The sequence below is a fragment of the Parasteatoda tepidariorum genome, chromosome 6 (genome assembly GCF_043381705.1).
Source record: "Parasteatoda tepidariorum isolate YZ-2023 chromosome 6, CAS_Ptep_4.0, whole genome shotgun sequence".
Classification (NCBI taxonomy): domain Eukaryota; kingdom Metazoa; phylum Arthropoda; class Arachnida; order Araneae; family Theridiidae; genus Parasteatoda; species Parasteatoda tepidariorum.
Window position 1 is genome coordinate 60,475,199 of NC_092209.1, and position 22,119 is coordinate 60,497,317.

Below are 22,119 nucleotides of genomic sequence, written 5' to 3' on the forward strand. Positions count from 1 at the left end.
TGGACCTACAGATTTGTTTTTGCTGGGTAAGTATACCTAGGGATGTAATAATTGTCCTGTTTCATATTTTGCCTTAAAACGTCCGGCCTTATATACAATGCTAAGGCATTCTAGAGAATTCCAGCATTTCTTACTTTGCCGATAGCATAAGGTTTTAGAATCCTTCATAAGAATGAAGTAAAAAATTATAAAAAAAATACCGATAAAAATTTTGATTGCAACAAGATGCAACTTCCAACTCTTTTCTGCTTCTTTCAGCAATCAAACAGGTTTTGGTGTATTGGCATCCCACCTTCTTCGAAAGTAATTCATTAGATTTCTATAGCATTTTTGACGTTTCTTCCCTTAAAAATATTTATTCATATCCACTAATTGTGCATACTTTTATTTATTACTTTTTGACTAGCATTCTAAAAATATGCATTAAGAAGAAAGGGGAGAAAAAAATAAGGAAATTTCGCACTGCAAAGACCAAACGTTTCAGGAAGCTCTATGCTTGCTCATTAAGAGGATTAAACCTACATCTTCGATTTTAGGTTAAATTCGTACTTTGTCTTTTCTTGATATATTTTGTGCCTAGCAAACTTTTTGATATAGCATCATTAGACAGCATAATACCTTTCAAAAATGTAGAAAATAAAAGTGTTGCGTTATTAGATTAGAAAAAATAACGCTTGATAATTTTTAGAACTTTCATCAATTTTTCCACAAAACTTTAAAGCAATAAAATGATGCGATTTGTGGTTTTGAATAATTATTTTAAAACTACACTTTTTCAGTTTTTAGATTTTTTAAAATCTTATTTTACAGTTTACGCTGGTTTATCTTATTTTACAGTTAGTTTAACTTACAGTTTAAATTGGTAAAAATCGATTTTGATGACGTAAAAATATTTTAATGTTAATTGCATAAAGATAGCCTGTAAAATTGTAAAAAAATAGATAACCTAATACTATTTTGCTAACTAATTGGCATAACTTATTGGCTAAATTATGTCAGAAAAAATTTGTTGGGAATCTCAAATGCCACACGTTTTTTTATCTCAAATTATGATTGGGGGATGACCTTGTATTTTACACGTATAGAAAGAAAATGCCAAATGGATTAAATAACCATCATCAGTTTGTTTGTGAATATTAAATAAAGAGGATTAAAAGCATATTTAAAAATTGTTCTCCCCACACTCCACCCCCATTCGAAAGTTTAGTTCAGTGGGGAGAGAGGAAGGGCCTCTTAAAAGAAAGTAAATGACTCCAAATAAGTTGTTCAATTGTCTAACAGTGGAATGTTCGCAATTGAAATAGCATCTTAAACTTAATCAATATTTACGAAACGTGATGGAATAGGTAAGATGAATAATAATTTAAAATAAAGTTTGTTTTCAAATAGATGTTTCTCAAATCTTTCAAATAAAAATTCCTTTTAAATATTTTCTTTAATAAAATTTTATGCCAACGTTAAACATTTCTCATAACTGACCTATATCATATTCTGTATAATTCTAGTATTTTTTGAACTCAAGGTTTGTGAATAGTTATGTGTATTTTAGTCTTTTACTTCGTAATTTTAATTTTCACTCAGAAGACAAAGAACAAATTCAAAATTCAGAAGAATGCATTAAATACTTTTTTGTTGAATTTAATTCCCCTTTCGATTCAATTTAATTTCAGAAAATGAAATCTCGCCTTGAAAGAAAATTTTCATTGCATTGGTGCATCATACTTCTGCTTAAACGGCATTTTTCTAATCAAGATACTTTTTCTATTTAAATGGCAATCAAAGGAGTACTAACAACAACAACAAAATATGCATTCAAATCGAAATGCTCTCTAAATTTCAAGCTATATAGATAAGTTTGAAGTTTTAAGGCTTTTATAAATATTTTTCAACGCAACTAACATAAATTCTCTCTTCCTTTTCGATTGGCGAGCTCTGCATAGGAAGACAATAAGCAGACGAGTTTTTGTTGGCAAGGGATCTGGCAACTGCACAAACGGGCGCCATTTTGGCCACATGTGGCGCTTTCTGACTGACAAAAAACAGGTGGAAAATCCACGGTCAGCTGGAAAGTGTCTATTCCTTTCGTTTCCTATCAGACTTGATTGTATTCTTTAATAGTTAAACTAATATTCGTTTTGAACTTAAAAGTTTCTTTATTTTAAAAACGACACTTTAAAGGAGATGGAAATCGACCAGAAATTTATGAAACTTTTTAAAAATGCATTTTAAATTCACTTATGATTGTACATAATTTTATTAAAAATATAGCTCTTTAAGTGAAAGCGGCTAATGGCCGTAGCCTTTTTGTCACAGATATCAGTGAAAAAAAATTTCGAAATGTTCTTGATAAAAATTTTAAAAAATGGCTTAATTTTATTCGCTCTAATAGTTTTCTCTTTCACAGTTTCTTCTTCAAAATTTTTAGGCCAAAACTACGAGTTGAAATTTTGAAATTGAAAAAAACAGATTTTGAATTAACACCATTTAGAAATTTGACTCAATTTAAGAAAATGAAATAACCAACTCCAAATGGTGGTCCGTATGTTAAAAATATCCATATAGTTTTTATTTAAGATTTAAATTACTTAATTTTAGTGTCAGTAGAGATAAAAAGTCAACACTGTGTAACTTAGCAAGTAAAATGCTGAAATTATTTTATAATTTTTTAATAAAATATCATTAAAATTATTTCTTGGAGATTTTCTTCTTCAGATTTTAAGAATTTTTTACTGGAAAATAGCAGCTTCCACCACCTCAATTTTTTCAATTATCATACTTTTCAACATAAAAAGTCAAAAGTGTGTTGTTGTTTTTTTTTTGCCTTAGAAAAAACAAAAAGAGGTTTTTAGCAGCAAAAGAAAAAAATTTTTAACCTTAATTTTTTCCTTAAAAGATTACATTTTATAGCTTTCCTAATAAAAAATAATTTAAAAAATAAAAAGTGGTTTTCAGCCAAAATGATTCTAAATCCTTTTACAGCACAAAAACAAAGTTATCTAATCTCAATTTGTTTCCTCACAAAGTTAAATTTTTCAATATGAAATTATATAGGAGAACGCTTTTTTTTTTTAATTTGGTCATTCAAAAAATAAAAAGTGGTTTTTAAACAAAATGCTTTAAAAAGATTTTATAGCACAAAAACAAACTTCATTGTTTGATCCTTTTTGCCTAAATTTTGTGATATTTTTTATAATCAAAATATTAAAAGGATGTTTCCGTCAGTAAAAAAAATAAATAATGGGTTTCAAGCAAAATACTTCAAGATTTTTAAAGCACAAAAGAAAAATTTTCTGGGCCTCAATTTTGTTTCTCTTAATGATAAATGTCATATTTTTTAATAGAAAAAAATTCAAGAGAGTTTTTTTTTCTTTTGATTGTGAGGATGGAATTTTTTCACTTAATATTTGGACAAAAAATACCTTTTTTTTATTATTTTACCTACCAGAAACAAAGCTTTTTGGAATTCTTCCATGGTGAAAAGTATAACGTTTAACATTATATGAAAAAATCGAAGGTGAAAAATTTTTGTTTGTATGAGGGAAAAAAGTGAAACAAAAAACTTTGTTTTAGTGATCGAAAAAAATTTTTAAGTTTTTGGCTAAAAACCACTTTTTATTTTTTTTACTGAGCAAAAGCAAAAAAAAAAATCCTCTTGGCTTCCTTTTATTGAAAACATAACATTCAGCATTACGAGAAAAAATATTGAAGTCATCAAGCGTTTTGTACAGTAAAATATTCTGTAAGTACTTTGGCTAAAAATCACTTTTTTATTTCTTCAAGGAAACAAACACCCGCTTTTTATTAAGTTGAAAAGTATTAACATTATAAGAAAGAAGTATTTCCACGTTAAAAGTAATATTTAACAGTATAAGAAAAGAATTAAGGTGATGGAAATTATTACTTCCCAATAAAAAAATTCTTCAAATTGACGAAATAAAAAAAAATTTCCCAACTAATTATTTCAATAAAATTTTCAAAAAATTACATAAATATTTAAAGCATTTCAACAGCTTAATTACATAGTTTCTATTTTTTTCTACTGCCACCAAAAGTAAGCGAATTCGCTGTTAAATAAAAAGCACATCGAACTTTTAGGAATTACCCACATAGAAAATGTCCAAAATTTTCGTTAATGTGATATATTAAAAAGCTTTAAATACTTCTAAAGTATTCATTTTTCCAATTTTTCGATTTTAAAAATATTTAGCTTTAAATTAATCATGTTTTTTTAATAAAAATACTTTAACATAATTCCTTTGCAAAATTATCAGTGAATATATTTATGAAAGTATTAAAAAATTCCAGAAATTAAGACTCAGTATTTTTAATTTCATGTTAATTTATGTATTGAGATATCTAAAGTTTGTTTGTCGATTTCCTAAATGTGAATTAAGGATACATCAGAAAAATATACTAAAATTTTATATAGTTATCTTTATAGATACTGATATATATTTTTAAGCTTGGAAATAAACAAAAAAATTATTATAAAAATGTAAAAAGCATCCTAAATTCCAACATCAGCGTTTTAAAACTAAATTAAGTGTTTTTTCGCATTTTATTTCAGACAAATTTAAACTTTTTCATTATTTTAAGGAAAATTTATTGAAGAAAATAGACTAGATTAATTAATATACAGATAAATATTGCCTGTTTCTTTAATTTATTTAGTAATTAGATTGATGTACTAATATTATATTTATGACGCTAATCAAAATTAATTTAGGAGAAACTATAAATAATAATATTTTAACAATTTAAATCTATTGTCCCTTTATTTCATTATCAAAAACATATAATTCACATATAAAAATGAATTTTAACGTTATCTTCAATCAGACAAATTATTATTTTCTATGGAAAAAAATTTTTAAATTTTAATCAGTTACCGAATTTTGCGGCAATGAATTTTTGAAATGTATCAATTAAATTGAATTCGACAGTATATTGGAAAACACTTTGACTTATCATGAATAAATTTACGAATGTAGATTTTCTGATTTCAATCAAATTAAGGTAGTGAGCTGTCATTATAAAGGATCGGGCTCTATTATCCCTAATGGAAACTTGACATTCATGACTTTGCATTTATGAAACAGTAACTGTAAATATTGCACAGCTATGTGCAATTAATTTAAAATTCGTATTATATAAACATATAAAAAATATTATTTGACAATAATTTAATGTTAAACTACATATTTGCTTAAGAGTAAAGATTCTAATGGAAAAAAGTAGGGTGAAAGCAAATTCTACACGCAAATTACTATATATTCTACTGGAATATTAAAAATAAATAATTCCTTGAGTATCATACATTTTTGTTAGATATTGTTATGTTATAGTTGCAGAATCGCTAAATGTGTCTGGCTCCTAAATCAGAAAACACCACGGACATCTCGGAATTTATAAATTTAAAGAAATATATCTGTGTTAGCAAATAAATAAATAAAAAACAATTTGGATGCATGCCAAAACGTTATTAAATACGCTTGCCCTCCAGCCCAATAAAGCCCTAAAGAGGGAGAAAGGTTTTCTTTCCTGCAAAACGAGTTGGGATGCGGAGAAAATGGTTTTACAGATCTTTTTTTTTTTATTATTATTATTCCCCTTGGCAATCTAGTCTTTAGCGCCAACTACAAACGTTAATCGAGTTCTACAGACCTGAGAAAAATTGATTTGTTCGATGTTTTAAATGTAGTTTGTAAATTAATTTACATCATTTGATACATGTTAATAATAATCATTTTTTAAAAGGAGGGAAGAGAAATGCATGGTNTTTCTTACGGATATATATATATATATATTTTAAATGAACCCATAAAATAGACAAAAATATAGAGAAAACGTGGAAAATAATAAAGATTAATGAAAAGTGAAGAAGAAAAATTATTAAAATAAAATACTTTTTAAGAAGCATATTTTTTTTAATAATATTTTATTTTAAAAATTTTTCTTCTTCTCTTTCGGCAAACTTAAAATATTATTCTTTACTTCAAGATCATTATGTGAAAAATGAAATGTGCCCAGTAAATATTTAATTTTCAATATAAGGCACGAATGAGAAGTTTCAAACACAAGCAAGCTCTCTTAAAACACCTAAAAATATCAAACCTGCCTGAAATTTTGTTAATTACTACTTTTTCGTGACTCTTAAATGCTTAAATTACTCGTGATTTAATTCGTCAAACTGCCTCATAACTAAAACACAAAGAAATAAACAAAAGAAACATACAATTTTAAATGTTATAGTTTTGTTAAAGGGTTAGATTGAAAAAAATTGGAGCTACGTTGAAAAAGAGATAGAAATGATAAAAGAGAAAATATTCAAATGTATTTCAGTTTTGATAAAAATAATTTAGATGTTTTTTTTTAAGGAAATATTATTCTAATTGCTTCGTACACATAAATTTAATGCGATCTTCTTTTTTTTTTCATTCTATAACATATTTATTTATTTTGTTTCAAAATCAGAATCAGCAATGAAAAAAAAGCCTTTTAATGAAGCCTTCTTAAGTAACTTTCTAGACTTCACGCATAACTTTCCAAACATTTACAAGAAAAGCATGTGCTCTTTAAATATTTAAAAACAAGATTCAAGTAAACTTGCGTTGCAATACTTGCAATTACCAAATGAACTTTTAATAAGATTAAAATTATCGCAAAGCAATCAAAATAAAGAGACAAAACAACCATAATATTCCACAATAATTCTTTTTTGTCAACGTTTCAGGATGCCTTGGTTCCTCCAACACATTCCCCTTTATATATTCAATTTATTGACATCAATTTGGTTGACTTTAAGTATTTCCCCTCTAATTTGTCTAGCTTGAAAAATAATTACCTTTGCCTCAATTCTGGATTTTATAATTTCCCTGCATTCTGAATTGCGTTTAAAATTACGAATTCAATGAAACGTAAAAAATTGTCAAATATATGATGTTCCTATAAGAGATAAAAAATATCTTTGGATTTTACAGTAAGAAATTAATTTTATTGTAAGATTATTGTAATCTATAACGCAACTAATAACGCAACAAATTAATTTTATTCCAATCTATAACGCAACTTATTTTTACATAATCAATTTTAAAATAAATGAATGCTATTTAACCGTCACGAAAAGCCGATCAAAAACTAAAATTAAGTAGGTCGCAAGTGAAAACAAGGCCAAATTTAAGAATTAGATCAAAATTAATCTTGTTTTCTACTATAACGATATTGTTTGATGGTAATGATAATAAAATGAAAAGTAAATCCTTAACAAAACCATGTGTGGTTGACTCGTTCGTATGTTGGGATCTGCAGCTTCCTGTAGATTCCATTTAATATTATGACAAGAGCAGAGAATAAAAATAATAAGTCAGTAAAGAGATTCCACCAGACGAGATTCATGAGTGAGAAAAATAGTAGTAAGCAATTCAGAATGTGTGAGAAATTTTGACACATTTACCGTATAATTATCATACAAATATGCAATGTGAAATCTGTTTTTCACTTTAACAGTTATTTGAATCAACATAACAGCCGTACAATAAAAAAAATTAAGGTAAGTGAGAAAAAATTCAAAATCGAGATTGTCATACATTCGGCATTTTTGTTGAATAATCTGACTATTGGGAAAAAAATTACAAAACGCTTTATCAGTTTTTAAAATTCCATTTATATGTTCATAGAATTAGCAATACAAAGAAAAAAGTTGTCAAGTCTCATTTTTCGATATCTATCATGAAGCTCTTACGATCCATCTTGCTTTTTCAATAACACGGCAGTATAGTTTCATCTAATTTTAAAAACATTTGAACATAAAATTAAATTGATTAAAAGTGTCTTAATTCGGAACAATTATACTTAACAGATGGAAAGAAAATACCCAAGTCAAAATTTTTTGATGGTTTTCAATACTGGACCAACATAACCTTGATGGTAACCATCAATATATTCATCATGAACCATTATATTTTTGATGGCAACCATCAATATATTCATCATGAACCATTATATTTTTTTGATGGCAACCATCAATATATTCATCATGAACCATTATATTTTTGATGGCAACCAACATAAGAAAAAATCCCCCCACTGTAGGAATTTGGACTGATTTATGATGGTCCAACATAAGAATAGCAATTTGTTTTGATGATTTGTTCATATTAAAACATCAGAAATATCATCATAGTTTCTTATAAATCAAATTTTGGAATGATCATGTGCAACCATCCTCCCAATGTAAGGATTCGGACTGATTTATGATGGATCAATATAAGGAAAAACAAATCTTTTGATGATTTATTCCAGAGAACAAACAAGAATTTGGAACCATCATGAAAATGTATAGTTGGAACCATCATGGATTGTTGGTTCACGAGAATCAAACTTCTCTTGATGGTTAACCATCATAGTATTAAAGTAGCATTTTCCATCAAGGAATGATGGAAGTTTGTTGGCATATACACGTATACAACCATAAACACGTGATGGAGGATGTTGGATGATGGTGACCATCATATGATGTTGGACTATCATGAATTGCATTGAAGATAACGTAAACCATCAAAATGTTTTTACAGTATATTGAAATTTGACTTGGATAAACAGCTTTTCCTCTTGTAAAAGGGTTTCAGGACATTGCAAAATGCCTGCTTTATGTTAATTTATTTTTTAGGAATATTTTATATCGTAATAAATCATCAAAAAAGGAATAATTAATCTTTAAATTGCAAAATTTTCTTTTTACCCTTACATGCACACACTCTTATAGTGTCACTTTCAAGTTTGAAAATTATTAATAACGATTATTTATTTATTGATTAAAAACACAAAGTCAATTTTATTGATAAGGTATTAATAGAAATTGGAATCATTTTTGAAAAAGAAAAACAAAATAGTAATAAATTCAAAACATTTAGGTGTTGAAGAGTTAAAAACTATATTACACAATAACCCTTTGTTATCTCCTTAAATTCCTACAAATTTTTGTTGCAGGTTAAAGAGTTAGTGGGTATTTGGCGCTAGTTCATGAAATTAACTCAGTAGAATATTTTGTCCTTTGAATTATAATAAATAGTTAGAGTTTTATCAATTTATAAATAATTAAAACTTGATTGCATTTCATATTTATAGCTTTCTTATTACTAAGTTATAGTTTATCACTTATACAAGCAAAGAAGAAAAAAAAACGGAAAAAAATTTTAAAAGTACAAAAAAAATTTATTAAAACAAACATAAATAAAGAGATATTAAAACAAATAATTTTTGATTAGCAACTGTAATGTAAAAGTAAACATAATTTTCTCAAAAAATTTTTTTATTATAATGTTTACAGTACTGATATTTCTTTAAAATTCAGAACAACACCACTCAAAACTTAGTGCTGAATAATAAATTAGATTAAATGTCATTTTTAGAAAATGCAAATAAAAATTTGGTTTCTAAAAAAGCAACGTAATACATATTGATATGTCTGTGAAAAGTGTTTAGAAAATTCTTTTTTTTTTCCCTTATATCTATTTATTTCTGAATGAAGGAAGAGAAACAACAAAACACACACGTTTGCCTCTAAAATGGGATTTCAATCATATACTATTACTCACCAGCAAAAATTTGGCGAGGATTGATAAGTTGTGAGCAATTTTTCCTTCCTGTTATCAGCGGCGCCCAGCAAGGCTCTCAAAACCCGAGTTTCCAAGTTAATCAACTTAAAAACTATCGCCTGCTTAAATCGGGACTGATGCACCTTGCGCGCAAGGAATTCAGGTCCCGTTATTCAGCTTCAATCTTTCCTCTTCTTGTGCATCTGGCATCTGGATTTCACGCCTCATGGGTTGCCACAACTTTCTGAACTTCAATCAACGGGGCGCCAAAGCTGTCGCCAAACGTTGATTGATTCGATCGCCAAAAATACTTTTTTTCAACTAATGCGATACGATGATCTCTGTGTGTTCAGCTGTCATCTGCGCCAATTAAGTTTGATCGATTGCGCAGAACGACAAAATGATTGCTCATTTTCTTTACATCGATCGAAATAGATCCGATTTCCTTTTCTTGATGAACTAATTAGAATTTCGGTATTTTTAGTTTCCGATACACAGAATTTAAATTTTCTATTTTTTGTTCATGGACTTAAAATATTATTCAAATTTATCTTGAACTTCAGATAAAATGGTTTTCAATACATTTTTTAAGTGAAATGTATATTTACAAATTCGTATTAAAGAATAAAGAAGATTTTTAGAAACCATGTAATTCTGAGCAGATATTATATGCAATTCTGCAAATAAAATTCAGTTATTAACTTCACTATTTACCATTAAACATTAATTAACAACTCTTTATGAATTGATCAAAATAAAATAAGCACCACGATTTGATTTGGCACAATACTAAAGTAGACTAAAGTTATCAATGCTTTTATAAGTATTTTATATATATGTATTGAAGTATTTTTTCTACGAATTAGAGTCTTTTTGGAACAGATGCAATTTCCTTATTTTTATAAGGTTACCAACTAATATTTTTTTATACTTTTTTATTTTATCCCTTAAAATGCTTCTTATTGAATCTATAATTACCAAACACAAAGTTAGTCAAATGTTAAGAAGTAATTTTTATTTTTTCTTAAATTCTTAAAATAAATAATAAGAAATCCATTTAAATAAATTGAAATATTATATTTACGTGTTAAATTTTACTCATTTCAATGAATAAATTAAACAAATCGTACTCAAAAATAAGATTTGATTGTAATTGATTGAAAATAACAATTAAAAATCACAAATAATAGAATTATATTAAAAATCAAAGCACGTTTGTGTGTCAAATAGATGGGTTTGGGTGTCACGTGGCAAAACAGAGATGATAATATCCGACAAAGATTACGCCACACCAATTGAAATTAAATTAAAATAAGACCAGTTGACTTAAATCGAACAGAAGGCCTCTTAATTGCTATGACGTAACCACTATCGAATTATAACATGTCTGTTTTGCCATGTGACACCTTAACCCATCTATGGGACGCGCACAACAGAAAGGATAAAATTCGAGAAAGATTTCGTCACAATAATTGAAATTTAATGAGATTAAGACTGATTAAGTAGAACACAAAGCATCTTTATTAATACCACAGTCGAATTATAGCATCTTTGTTTTGCATATCACATAGGTAGGTTTGGGTGTCACATGGCAAAACAAAAATGCTATAACTCGACAAAGATTACGTCACACTAATTGAGATTTAAAGAGATTGAGGCTAATTGATTGAAATAGAATCGAAAGCATTTCAATTAGTATGACGTAACCTCTATCGAATTACAGCATTTCTTCTGTTTTTTTTTGTTGTTTTTTGTTTTTTCAGTCTTACCGTTTAACCTACTGATTAAGGTGCACAAATGTGACTCCAAAACGCATTTAGGTTTTAATATAAATTTCACTTTGTGTGATTTTTAAATCATGTTTTAAATCAATTTCAATCTAATTACTCTCGTTATGCTATGATTTGATTACTTAATAATGAAAATTATATTTTAGTTTAATAAAAAAAATAATCATGCAATCAAGGGAATATTTAACTCCCGTATACCATGGAAAATATCAGTGCAACTCACGCTTTAATTTCTCTTTAATTATTTGAACCATACATTTTCATTTGATTTCTCAAATCTCTTCTCAATTCAAGGAAAACACAAAGAAGAGATTTTGTGTCTTGTTTTTTTTTAAACTAATAAAACTTCTTTTTATTATATATTTTTTTTAAAAAATTTTATTTGACTTCAAGCTATGTTTATCTAGCAAATCGTGCTATACGAAGTTCTTAGAATATTACTCGGCGTTTGTTGACAATTCTTATTTGGTCACCTTGACGTTTAAATGACAATTTAGAAAGAAAAAATATTATTTTATTATGAACAAATAGTTTATTTTGGGTTTTGATCATTCGCAGGTTTTCAAAGTAAAAAAGTTAAAAAAAAAATTCCATCTAATAATTGTTAGTAAAAAACTAGACACAACAAGACGCAAAAAATTAAATTTAGAAGAAAAATAAGTCATTTTAAATTATATGTAATTTGAAGTTTTAACAGTATATTAAAATTAGTTTTATATGTACGATACGTGGTTTCATTTTCTAGGGAAAAAATTCTTTTTTACTTTATTTTTAAATAAATCACAAATAATCAATTATTTCTTAGTTTTTTTAAAAAAACAAATATACTATATCCCATTTTAAAATTTAAACTTAGAAACTCTTTACCTACTTATAAATTATTATATATGATTTTTTCTATTCATTACTTAAATTCTGTTGTACTACTTTCTCTACAAGTAATGTCTCTACAATGAAATAATAATTTGATAATGCAAATTATTTCCTGAAATCTAATCAAAATCCCATTTCAATAGAAAAAAAAATTTTTTTTTAGTACTTTCGTTAATTTTATTAACAAAAGGTTTACTTTAATTTTTATTTTAAAAGCTATATATTATATGTATTTCTGCATTAAATTTGATACCCATGCACTAGGTAGTAATAACTACATCAGTTACTTATTGTAATTAATAGGAACGAGAAAATCTGTCACTTTGTATCAAGCAATATTGCCAAAATTTTGGGAACAATATGACTGATTAATCAACAACGGCTTGTGACTACAAAAACTGCTGAATCCCGTTTTCGTTTAATTGTTTAGTGGCATTCCCCATAAACGCACAAGTTGCGTAAGTTTTCTAAACTTTCGTCCTCCCATCTGATTGAGTTTATAACGCCCATATTTATCGAAATAAGGTTATAATTACAGTTACAATTCATAGTAAAGTGTTCTAAATCCATAAATTAATAAAAAACACTCAGAAATAAACACGTATTTTTTGTTTATTTATTAACTTAATTAACTTTCGTTTTAAATGGTTAGATGGAAATCACATAAATTAATAGAATAAGAAAAGAAGTTGAAACGCTTTCGTGTTCCATAAATTTTGCAGAATTACTTATTTAAATTTTATTTATTGCAATTTTATTTATTTATTTATTTCGTGAGGGATTTAAGTTGAGAAAGGTAACAAGCAGAAAAAAGTTTGAGAACCCTAGCTCCCTCCGTTTTTTCATCCGACCACAATTTAGACCTGGAATTAGTTTCTCATAATTTAAAATTATACATAATTAAGATTTAATGTAACTTAACATAAAAGAACTTTTTTTTGTTTGCTACATAAAAGCAGATATATCAGCAAGCTGTACTTAAATATGGTTTGAAAATTACCTAGTAAAAATAGCTGCTGCGCAGTACTGTCCACATAACCACAATCATATCTTTGGCCTCGAAATTGTAGAGTAACTTCTTTAATACCCTTGGCCGACCACAAGCTGTATATAGATTGTTATTTTGTACATAATCACGCCATTTATTTCTGTGTTAGAATAGAATATCTAGAATAGAATCAATTGTTCATAATTTTTCTATCTCAGTTTTTAGATTTTTTTTTTTTATGTTTATCATAATTTATTTATAAGGAATACTCAGGAGAATTTATTGTTGATTTAAAAGCTGTACATCTGTGACTTATATTTATTTTTTTAAATACATGGAATGTGATAAAGCATGTAACATTTTCCCAAAAAGTTTCAAGAACTTAAACGTTCCCAATTTTGAAAATTTTTGAATTATTAAACTAATTAAATTATCATAATTTTTAATTATAAGCAATGATTTCAATTTTCAGTGATTTTCATTCAATTAAATGAAGGAAAAATAATACGCAATGGCAGTCATAATTTTATTATACCTTAAAAAAACTAAATCAGTACTTTAATTATGAGAATTAATTGTTATAGGTAGATTTTTCCCCCATTATCTCAACATTAATTATCCATAACCATTCACGATTATAATCGTAATTTCAATCATGATTTAAAATCTTTTTAGTTATTGATAAAAAATAATAGTTTGAGCGTAAATATTTATAAAACGTTTCATTAGAAAATAATTTAAAGTCATAATTAATAAAAATGGATTTTCTAAATGGGGAAAAAATAAAAATTTTCCTGCGAAAAGCGAGAAATAGCCAATTCTGAAACTTCATACCTTCCAACTTCTCTTCTCAATTTCTGGCAGCAAGAGCCGGCAGCTGTGACAGACAGCGTCTCTCAACCAGTGGCAAGCCGACCTCTGAAAGCCTCTCTGCCAATCAGAACCTCGCACACTGCGCGCTCAATAACTACAGAAATGCCTAGCGTTATTTAGCGATCAGAAAGAGGGTAGCCAACTACTAGAGTGAGTTTTAAGCACTCCACCCCTCCTCTGTCTACCCAACACTATTTCTTTTCCTCCTTTTCTTTTGTTTTTGTTTTGTTTCCTACTCATACCTAGGAATTCTTTCTAAAAAAATATAACCAATACGTTTACCTTGTTTGTTTTGAAATTCGATTGGGGAGAGGGAAATTGTGTCCAAATTTTTTCGAAGTTAATTTTCAAACAAAAATATGTGGTCAAATCAAATGAAATAGGGAAAGACACGGGCTTCAAGGCAAAGAAAAGAACAGCAAACTTGCTTTTCTTTTTTTAAGAATAGCACTAAAACAAGATCATAATTATATACCCTAGGAGTGAGGAAAATTTTAATGACTGGAAAGATCTTAATCAAATGATCACACTCATTTGAAAAGATCACACCATAATGATCCAAGGAAAGATAATATGTATCGTATGATGCATATGATACATGAAAGTATCACTTATAATCTGCTAAAACATCTTCATTTTGCTAGTTTTATTGAAAAAATTGTAATATCCTCTGGAAATTCAAGAATTTTACCTGTTATGAATTTCGCTATTAACAAAAAAAAAAAAAAAAAAAAAAAAAAAAAAAAAAAAAGAAGAAGAAGAAGAAGAAAAACAATCCACTTTTTGCAGTTGCAAGTATAGCTCGGGGTAAAAAACAAAATTCGCCAAAGCAATTTTGAAAATTTTACGTTAACTCAAATGCATATATATATATGCATTAATAGAGATGGGCCCTATTGTACAAATAATAAAGTAAAAATTATGAATGAGCTGGGGAAAAAAATTGGTTCGTTAATTTTATGCAATATTTGTATTCGAATAAACCGAATTGTTAAAATATTATAGTTAATTTATATCGTTCTAAAATATTCGTGTGTCATTATTTATACGTGTTTATCAACACGGAGGATTTAGAAATTTCATTTCTCAGTCCATTTCATGTGCCGTTTGAGTAAATATTCGTGGTAAGGTCTAATTAAACCCTTTCTTCATTGGGTATCCTTATTAATTTATCATTCTATTTTATTTTCCTTTTGCTATGTTTTAACAGTCATACATCAACAGTTTTCAAAATTTAGGGAAGTACTTATTGCTAATAAAATGCTAGTAAAATTAATTCAAAAAATATTTGAAAAAACTTTTTTTTATTAAAAAAATAACAAAAACTTCAGTTTTAAATATTTTTTTCATTTTTTTTCTTTGCAAACTGTCGCAAAGAAAAAAATATTAAAAAATCTGTCAGAATTTAATTAAATGATGTGTTGAAATGTTGCAATGAATAATTAAATTCTAATTTGAGGATAAACCAATTTTAAATCACTCGAATATAAATATTTTTAAATCATTTTCGGATCAAAACTTTCCGTTTCCTAAGTGTGCGACATATTTAAATCAAAATGTCAAAATGGTTAGGAAAGTGATATTCTCAATATTTAAATCGAAATTATATTTATACTTTTACTTATAATTTATTTCTTTAGTGATAACGTTGTATTAATGCCTCTTTTATAGACTGATCGCATTTAATTAAGTCTCTTATTTGAATTTTTGAAATATTATTAAATCTTAATTAAATAATCAATTTTAAAGCAATTACTTATTATTTTCAACACATATGCATTTGCGGTATGTTTTGTTTAATACAATGTAATATTTACGCTTGAAAAGATCTTATATGTTTTTGCGATACGCTGTAAAAAATTACTGTAAAATGCACAATCACCCAGGGTGCCGGTACTTTTTACCATAAAATTTATTTTTACCCTGAAATTTTAAGGAACAAAAATTCTGATATACCATAAATTTTACAGTAATATTTATTGTAAACTCACTGAATCAGTCTATTTAAGTAGTTATTACTATAAAATATATGATAGGGTAAGATGGGGGAAGTGGTACATGGGGTAAAGTTGGTATATGTTAAATCTATTATCTATTATTATCTATTGTCTCCTTTTAAATTGCGATGCTATGTTTTATATTTTTAGAGACTTTTGCTGGGATTGCGTAAACAACTTTATTCCAGTTTTAGAAATGATAAAAAATTTTATGTTTACAAACTAAGTGTTTAAGATCAACTTGTACGGTATGTTAGTTTAAACTGTTAATGAACTTTCTTCTAATATCATCAAAAATTCCTGGGAGATGGACATCTTAAGAACAGATAAACATAAAAATTTAAAAATAAATTTCAAAATTCTATTCTGAATTGTTTTCTGGGGTGGGGTAAAGTGGGTATATGATTAGTCTTAGCTAAGTGTTACTTGATAGGGATATTATTTTACTTCTCTGTTAGCTTTAGTAAATATCTAATGTTCTATACTTTATAATGAAATAGAAAATAAAAATAAAAAACAATTTACTTGCTTGGTTCCAGCCCTGCATAGTAATTTTAATACTAAAAGCAAAATTTCTTTTAAATTTTTTTTTTTTTTTTAAGGAAAAATGATGGGGAATAACAATATAACATTCATACTATACAATTAAAATAACGAAAATAGCATAATGGTACAACTTAGTGAACTTATTTAGAGATATAGATGAGTTTTTACGCAAATTTCTGTCTTCATATGGTGGTTTTTTCGTGGAAAACAAAATAATTCCTTAAAACAACTAAATTGAATAAAAATACTTGTTTGCTATAAATAGTAAAAGCACTTTAAATTAACACTGTCGATATTAGTTTTTGTACTCTAATTTATAGTTCAAGTAAATCTATTACTCTAACCTATTAGATCTAAAACTATTACGTTTTTTTTTCGTTTTTTTTCTTTATGAAATTGTAAAGAGATAAGCAAAGTATACTACGCAAAATATACTATGTCCGAAATGAAACCTAATTTTGATAGCCATGGAACATTAACTCTTTAATTTAATAATACTAAGAAAAAAAATTGCATTTATCTTTTTAAATAAAATCATGGGAGATTTATTTATGATCATTTTTATTTATAAATCATATTTACATAGGTTTTTAGTGTAATTTATTCTAATTTTAGAACAATACCCACTTTACCCAACTTCTAGACATTCAGCCTCATATTTAATCGATATGATTCCAATGTACGTAAAATGCATCAAAATTTTCCGTGAAATTAATTTGGTTTGGTTTTACAGCCTTATTCTTACCCTTTTTTACCCTACCTGACCCTATGATATTTTGCGGTAAAATGGGTATTACTGTAAAATTAATTTCACGGATGCTGGTTTTAGCATCCAGAATGCCGGTACTTTTTAGTGAAATTTATTCTCAAATTTTTGTTCTGAGTAGAAAATCATTGGTTCCACTTTTAACCATACTGGTGTTTTTTTTTTTTTTTTAATATATCATTATTTTTAGAAACGAAATTACTATTTTGTTACCTTATTTTGACGAAATCAAATTGTAAATTACTTTAGATTCAAATTTGCTAATCAAACTAATATACGTGTTGAAATCATGATAAAAATTATGTTTAATGATAAATAATTTTAAATACATACAGATAGAAAGTTGTTTTTATAGTGCATGCATTTGTAAATAAAATATTTTGATAAACTGCAATCCAAGATAGAAATCACTTTAATAAAACTAATTTAAGTGATTTTATCAAAGCCTAAGTAAGTTTTATATGCTATTTCATTTTTGATTATTTAAAAAAATATCTTATATTGTATTTAATTATTAACATATTATATCAAGTCCTGGGGAAAATTCATGTCTATTAATTCCAAATCAATTTTAAGATAAATCTAATTTTAAATATATTTATTTAATTTTACTTTGCTTTAATGCCTGTGTACTCACAGAATTAAATATTGCACTTCATTTTAATTAATTTTTCTAATATCGCCTTTTAAAGTTAATAAGAATGTATTTTGAAATAAGCAATACAGCAACTATAGGTCATAATTCTATCGTAATTGTATTTCTGTCGGTTATGCCATTTTAGTGGTATGCAACGTAAATTGTCATCACAAAATTTTATGTTATAACAGCTTAAAATCTAATTGGAAGAAAATAACCTGTTTAGTATTTCTTTTTTATTGTAAATAAGCAATTGTGAATTAAATTCAGAAGTTTGATTTTAGTGCTAGTTTTTTCTGAATGCAAGAATAATAATAGAACTGTGCTTTTAATTTGCCTCAAAATTAGATGTTCCATAAATTTTTTCATATTTTTCCATTCTATTAATTATATCAAATTAATTATGTTACATCATTTTAATAATTTAAATTTAGTTTGATGAAAAATTACTTGAAAACCTTGACATAAGTTTATTTTGATTTCGTAAGCTATATTAAAGCACGCGTAGAATTACATAGATATATAAAGTTTTGCAACGGACGCTGCTATACTTTTACATTTAAAATGAAAATGTTAATTATCTGAAATAATTTTTAAAAATGACAATCAAATTCGAAGATGTGTTAATCTGCCACTTATCTAGTTATATATCTTGGTTATTTCAAAATCTAATATGAGGACAATTCAGGTTTTAAAAAAATTATATTTTTATGCTCTTTTTGTGGTCGAAGTTGTGTTTAATTGACATCTAATTTACTAAAAAGCTGATTTAATTACATACCAGGTGAGTTTTTTTTTGTTGGTCTTTTTTAAGGAAGAAAATGTTTATTTTGATGTTTTGCTTAAAATATTCTCACGGTGTGTTGTAAAAAATATAAATTATTAGCAAAGCAAATAATAACCATAAGATAAAATTTTCTTTCCTTATGAAATTTGTGCCTAACTGGGATTTTAATTATTTCTTTTCTCCTAAAAATAACTTTCGTGTCTTGTAAAATATGTATGGAAACTATCATGTTAATAATTTAAACTTAATTGGTGACATATCGATTTATAATACAAATTGGTGCCATTTACTTTAAATGAATATTATGCGCTTGAGTTATAAAACAATTTGTTACATAGCAATGTATTTTTTAACTTAAAGTTCGAAAAATATTATGTGAAAGTAAAAATTTCTCTGTAATATCACAAAACTAATGTAATTTTTTAATTATACATATATCACTTAATTTTTTATTTCATTTATTTATTTATTTTTGAAAGAAAAGCGTTAAGTTCTACATTTTTTGTTGATGAACATTAGCGTTACGTTAAAATTTCCTATTCATTATTTAAGCACTAATTTGAGTTAAAATAAATTTTAAAAACTTAAATAGAATTATTTTCTAACGCACAAGCATATCGTTTTTAACTTACTTAGCAATTGTATAATAAACTATTTCATAAATTATCATAAAAATTATTCTCACATTTTAATTGATATTCATCGAAATTATAGAAATGTTAAGAATCACTTCATTAGTTGGCGAAGTTCTGTGAACTATTTATTCAGTAATGCTACATAAAATTTATGTTAAATTCACAAGATAATTATTTTAAATTTAATTTGTATTATTTTGAGTTTACATTTGATTCCATTAATGGTTTTGATTTTTAAAAATTTAATAAATATTTAAAATTTTAAACAAATAAAAGTAATTGATCGATAAATAATAGAAATAATTACATGAAATTAAAATTAATAACTACATAATAATAATAATTATATGAATATAATTGGTAAAATAATTTCATGAAATATATTTATTTTTGTCTATTTTTTAATAATTAGTTCATCATGTCGGAAATTCGTGGTGTAGATATTTAAGAAACTAAAAATTTCAGACTAAAATAATAATGCTCATCATCCTGTTAAAAAATTATTCATGCAAAATTAAAATTGTTAAAACGTTGTAAACAAAGTTAACAAAACAATGAATCGATGTGAAAAAATTAAGTTTTTTAATTCCTGATTCAGTAATAATTTTACTTATTCTTATTACAGATTTTTAGTATTCTGAATTTCATATGCATCTTATTTTACTAATATTTACTCAAAATTCTTAAAAAATTCTAATTTTCAAAGTTATTTTGATGCAATTGAAAGGAATTGTAGAAATATAACTAAGTTTGATAATGTAAGAATTTTTAATCCATACGCTTTTAAATATTCTAAGTAAAAGAGTGAATTTACCTGGATACATTTGAGCAGATGGACTTATCATTTGTTGAGAGAAAAATGTCCGCGGCATCGTTGTCAAAAGAGTATTCATTTTGAACACTAATATTGTCACTAAAACAAACTATAAACATAAATGTTATTCAGGTCCGAAAATGTGTCCGTATTCGTTTCGTCTAGGTTTAATCCTTCTATTGAAAACGTGTTTAAAATGCATCGTAGAATTCCAAACGATAATATTTTCACTTGCAAAGAGTGTTTTGATGCTGATGCCACAAATAATTTTTAAAATAACGCTATTTTTTTTAGTTTGAATTTAATCGGTTTCATCTGGTGTAATGTTGCATGCATAAATCCTGCGATGAATTATTTTCCCAAAATTCCATATTTTGAGCTTATTTCTTGGAAAAAAAGTATTATATATATACAAAAAAGAAACATTATTATCGTTTGCACAAACAAATAGCTGGTTACTAATTTTCAAAATATTCCACAGGGTAGTAAAATGTCTCTTCTAATATTCATACAAAAATTTCGTAAACAATCCTGAGTGCAGAATTGTTAAGTCTAACTCAAATTGTGATAAAGCAAAATAGAAAATCTCTGGTTTGCGCATTCCATAATAACAAACAACACACAAATTTTTCAGACGATATTCCAATCGCTAGAACTTCTCAACTCACAGCGGCAGCAGATACTACAACGAAACTTTTTCCACCGAGTTGAAGCACCCCAAGAGAATAGTGGTAGTAGAGCGGAGAATGATGTTGATAGCAGGCATTTAGGGGGATTGTAAAATGGGGAGGGGAAGCTGGATATGAATAAGGGAAGGGAGGAAGGTCCATGAAATAATAAGAGCGCAGCTGGGCAGCTGATTCAAGCTTGCTGCTGTAGCAACTACTACAACTACTAACACTAACACATGTTCTATGAAAGCGTGCTTATTGCTTCTGGGCTTCGTTTGTCGGATTCTTTATGTTCACGCAATCTGCGATTTAATAAAAACAAATCTTGACTCGTTTAAACAATTCTGCAGAAAAATAAATAAATAAAAATTCAATAAAATAATCACATGAAGATTAATTTTTCTCTGATGTCAACAGGATTTTATGTTTTTTATCAATTAGCAGCTTCTAAAAATTTTTTTTATTTATTTAAATGTTTGTATTTTTTAGTCTCGTTTTCATTTGTTTTATACTTCAGAATATGAAAAAAATGGAAGGTCAGGAGATTAAGGAAAATAGAAGAGTTCCGATTCACATCCTAGATAATTCTGAAAATTACAACATTTTAATTATCGAATTTTTTTATAAAATACATATTCAAAAAAACAAATTTTGTGCTTCAGGAATAGGAAATAGTAAAATTTTATCATTACATTTTTGTCAATAAGTTACTAAAAGTTTAGAATAAATATTGGAATAAAATATGCTTTGCTATCGATCAATTTGATTCTTTTTTTTTTTTCTTTTTATTTGCCTCTATCTGCTAAACTAGATGTGTGGTGGTCAAACAAGCTTTTGTGTTTGAAGTATACGAGAAAGTTTGAATTCGTAACAGAATACTAATATTAAATATTTTTATTATTTTTAAATTATTAAAAAATATTAAATATTTTTAAAATATCAAACGTATCTATGAAGAAAATAAAAAGAAAAGAAAAGAAATGTATAAAGTACAAATGAAAGTACAGAAATGGACATACTATAGTTGCAGTTCTACAAACACGAACCTTCTTCAGCGTCTAAATAACAAATGGAGGAAGGTTCTAATTTATATTAAACTGTGACTTTCTGAAAAGGAATATGTCTTACAATGTAGGGCAGGGAACT

At 26.5% G+C, this 22,119-nt stretch overlaps 1 protein-coding gene across 2 annotated transcripts in view; it reads right to left on the reverse strand.

Annotated features, from left to right (window-relative positions):
* LOC107442892 (protein CBFA2T1) overlaps positions 1-21,070 on the reverse strand; it is an 86,639-nt gene extending 65,569 nt beyond the window's left edge. The window contains exon 1 of one of the 2 annotated variants that reach the window (XM_071182428.1): positions 20,303-21,070. In XM_071182428.1, the coding sequence (XP_071038529.1) occupies positions 20,303-20,381 (79 nt within the window). In that variant the 5' untranslated portion in view covers positions 20,382-21,070. Of the gene's footprint in view, positions 1-9,596; positions 9,804-20,302 lie in introns of those variants that run through there. The other variant, XM_071182430.1, reaches the window with a different exon arrangement.
* Positions 21,071-22,119: the final 1,049 nt, after the last annotated feature.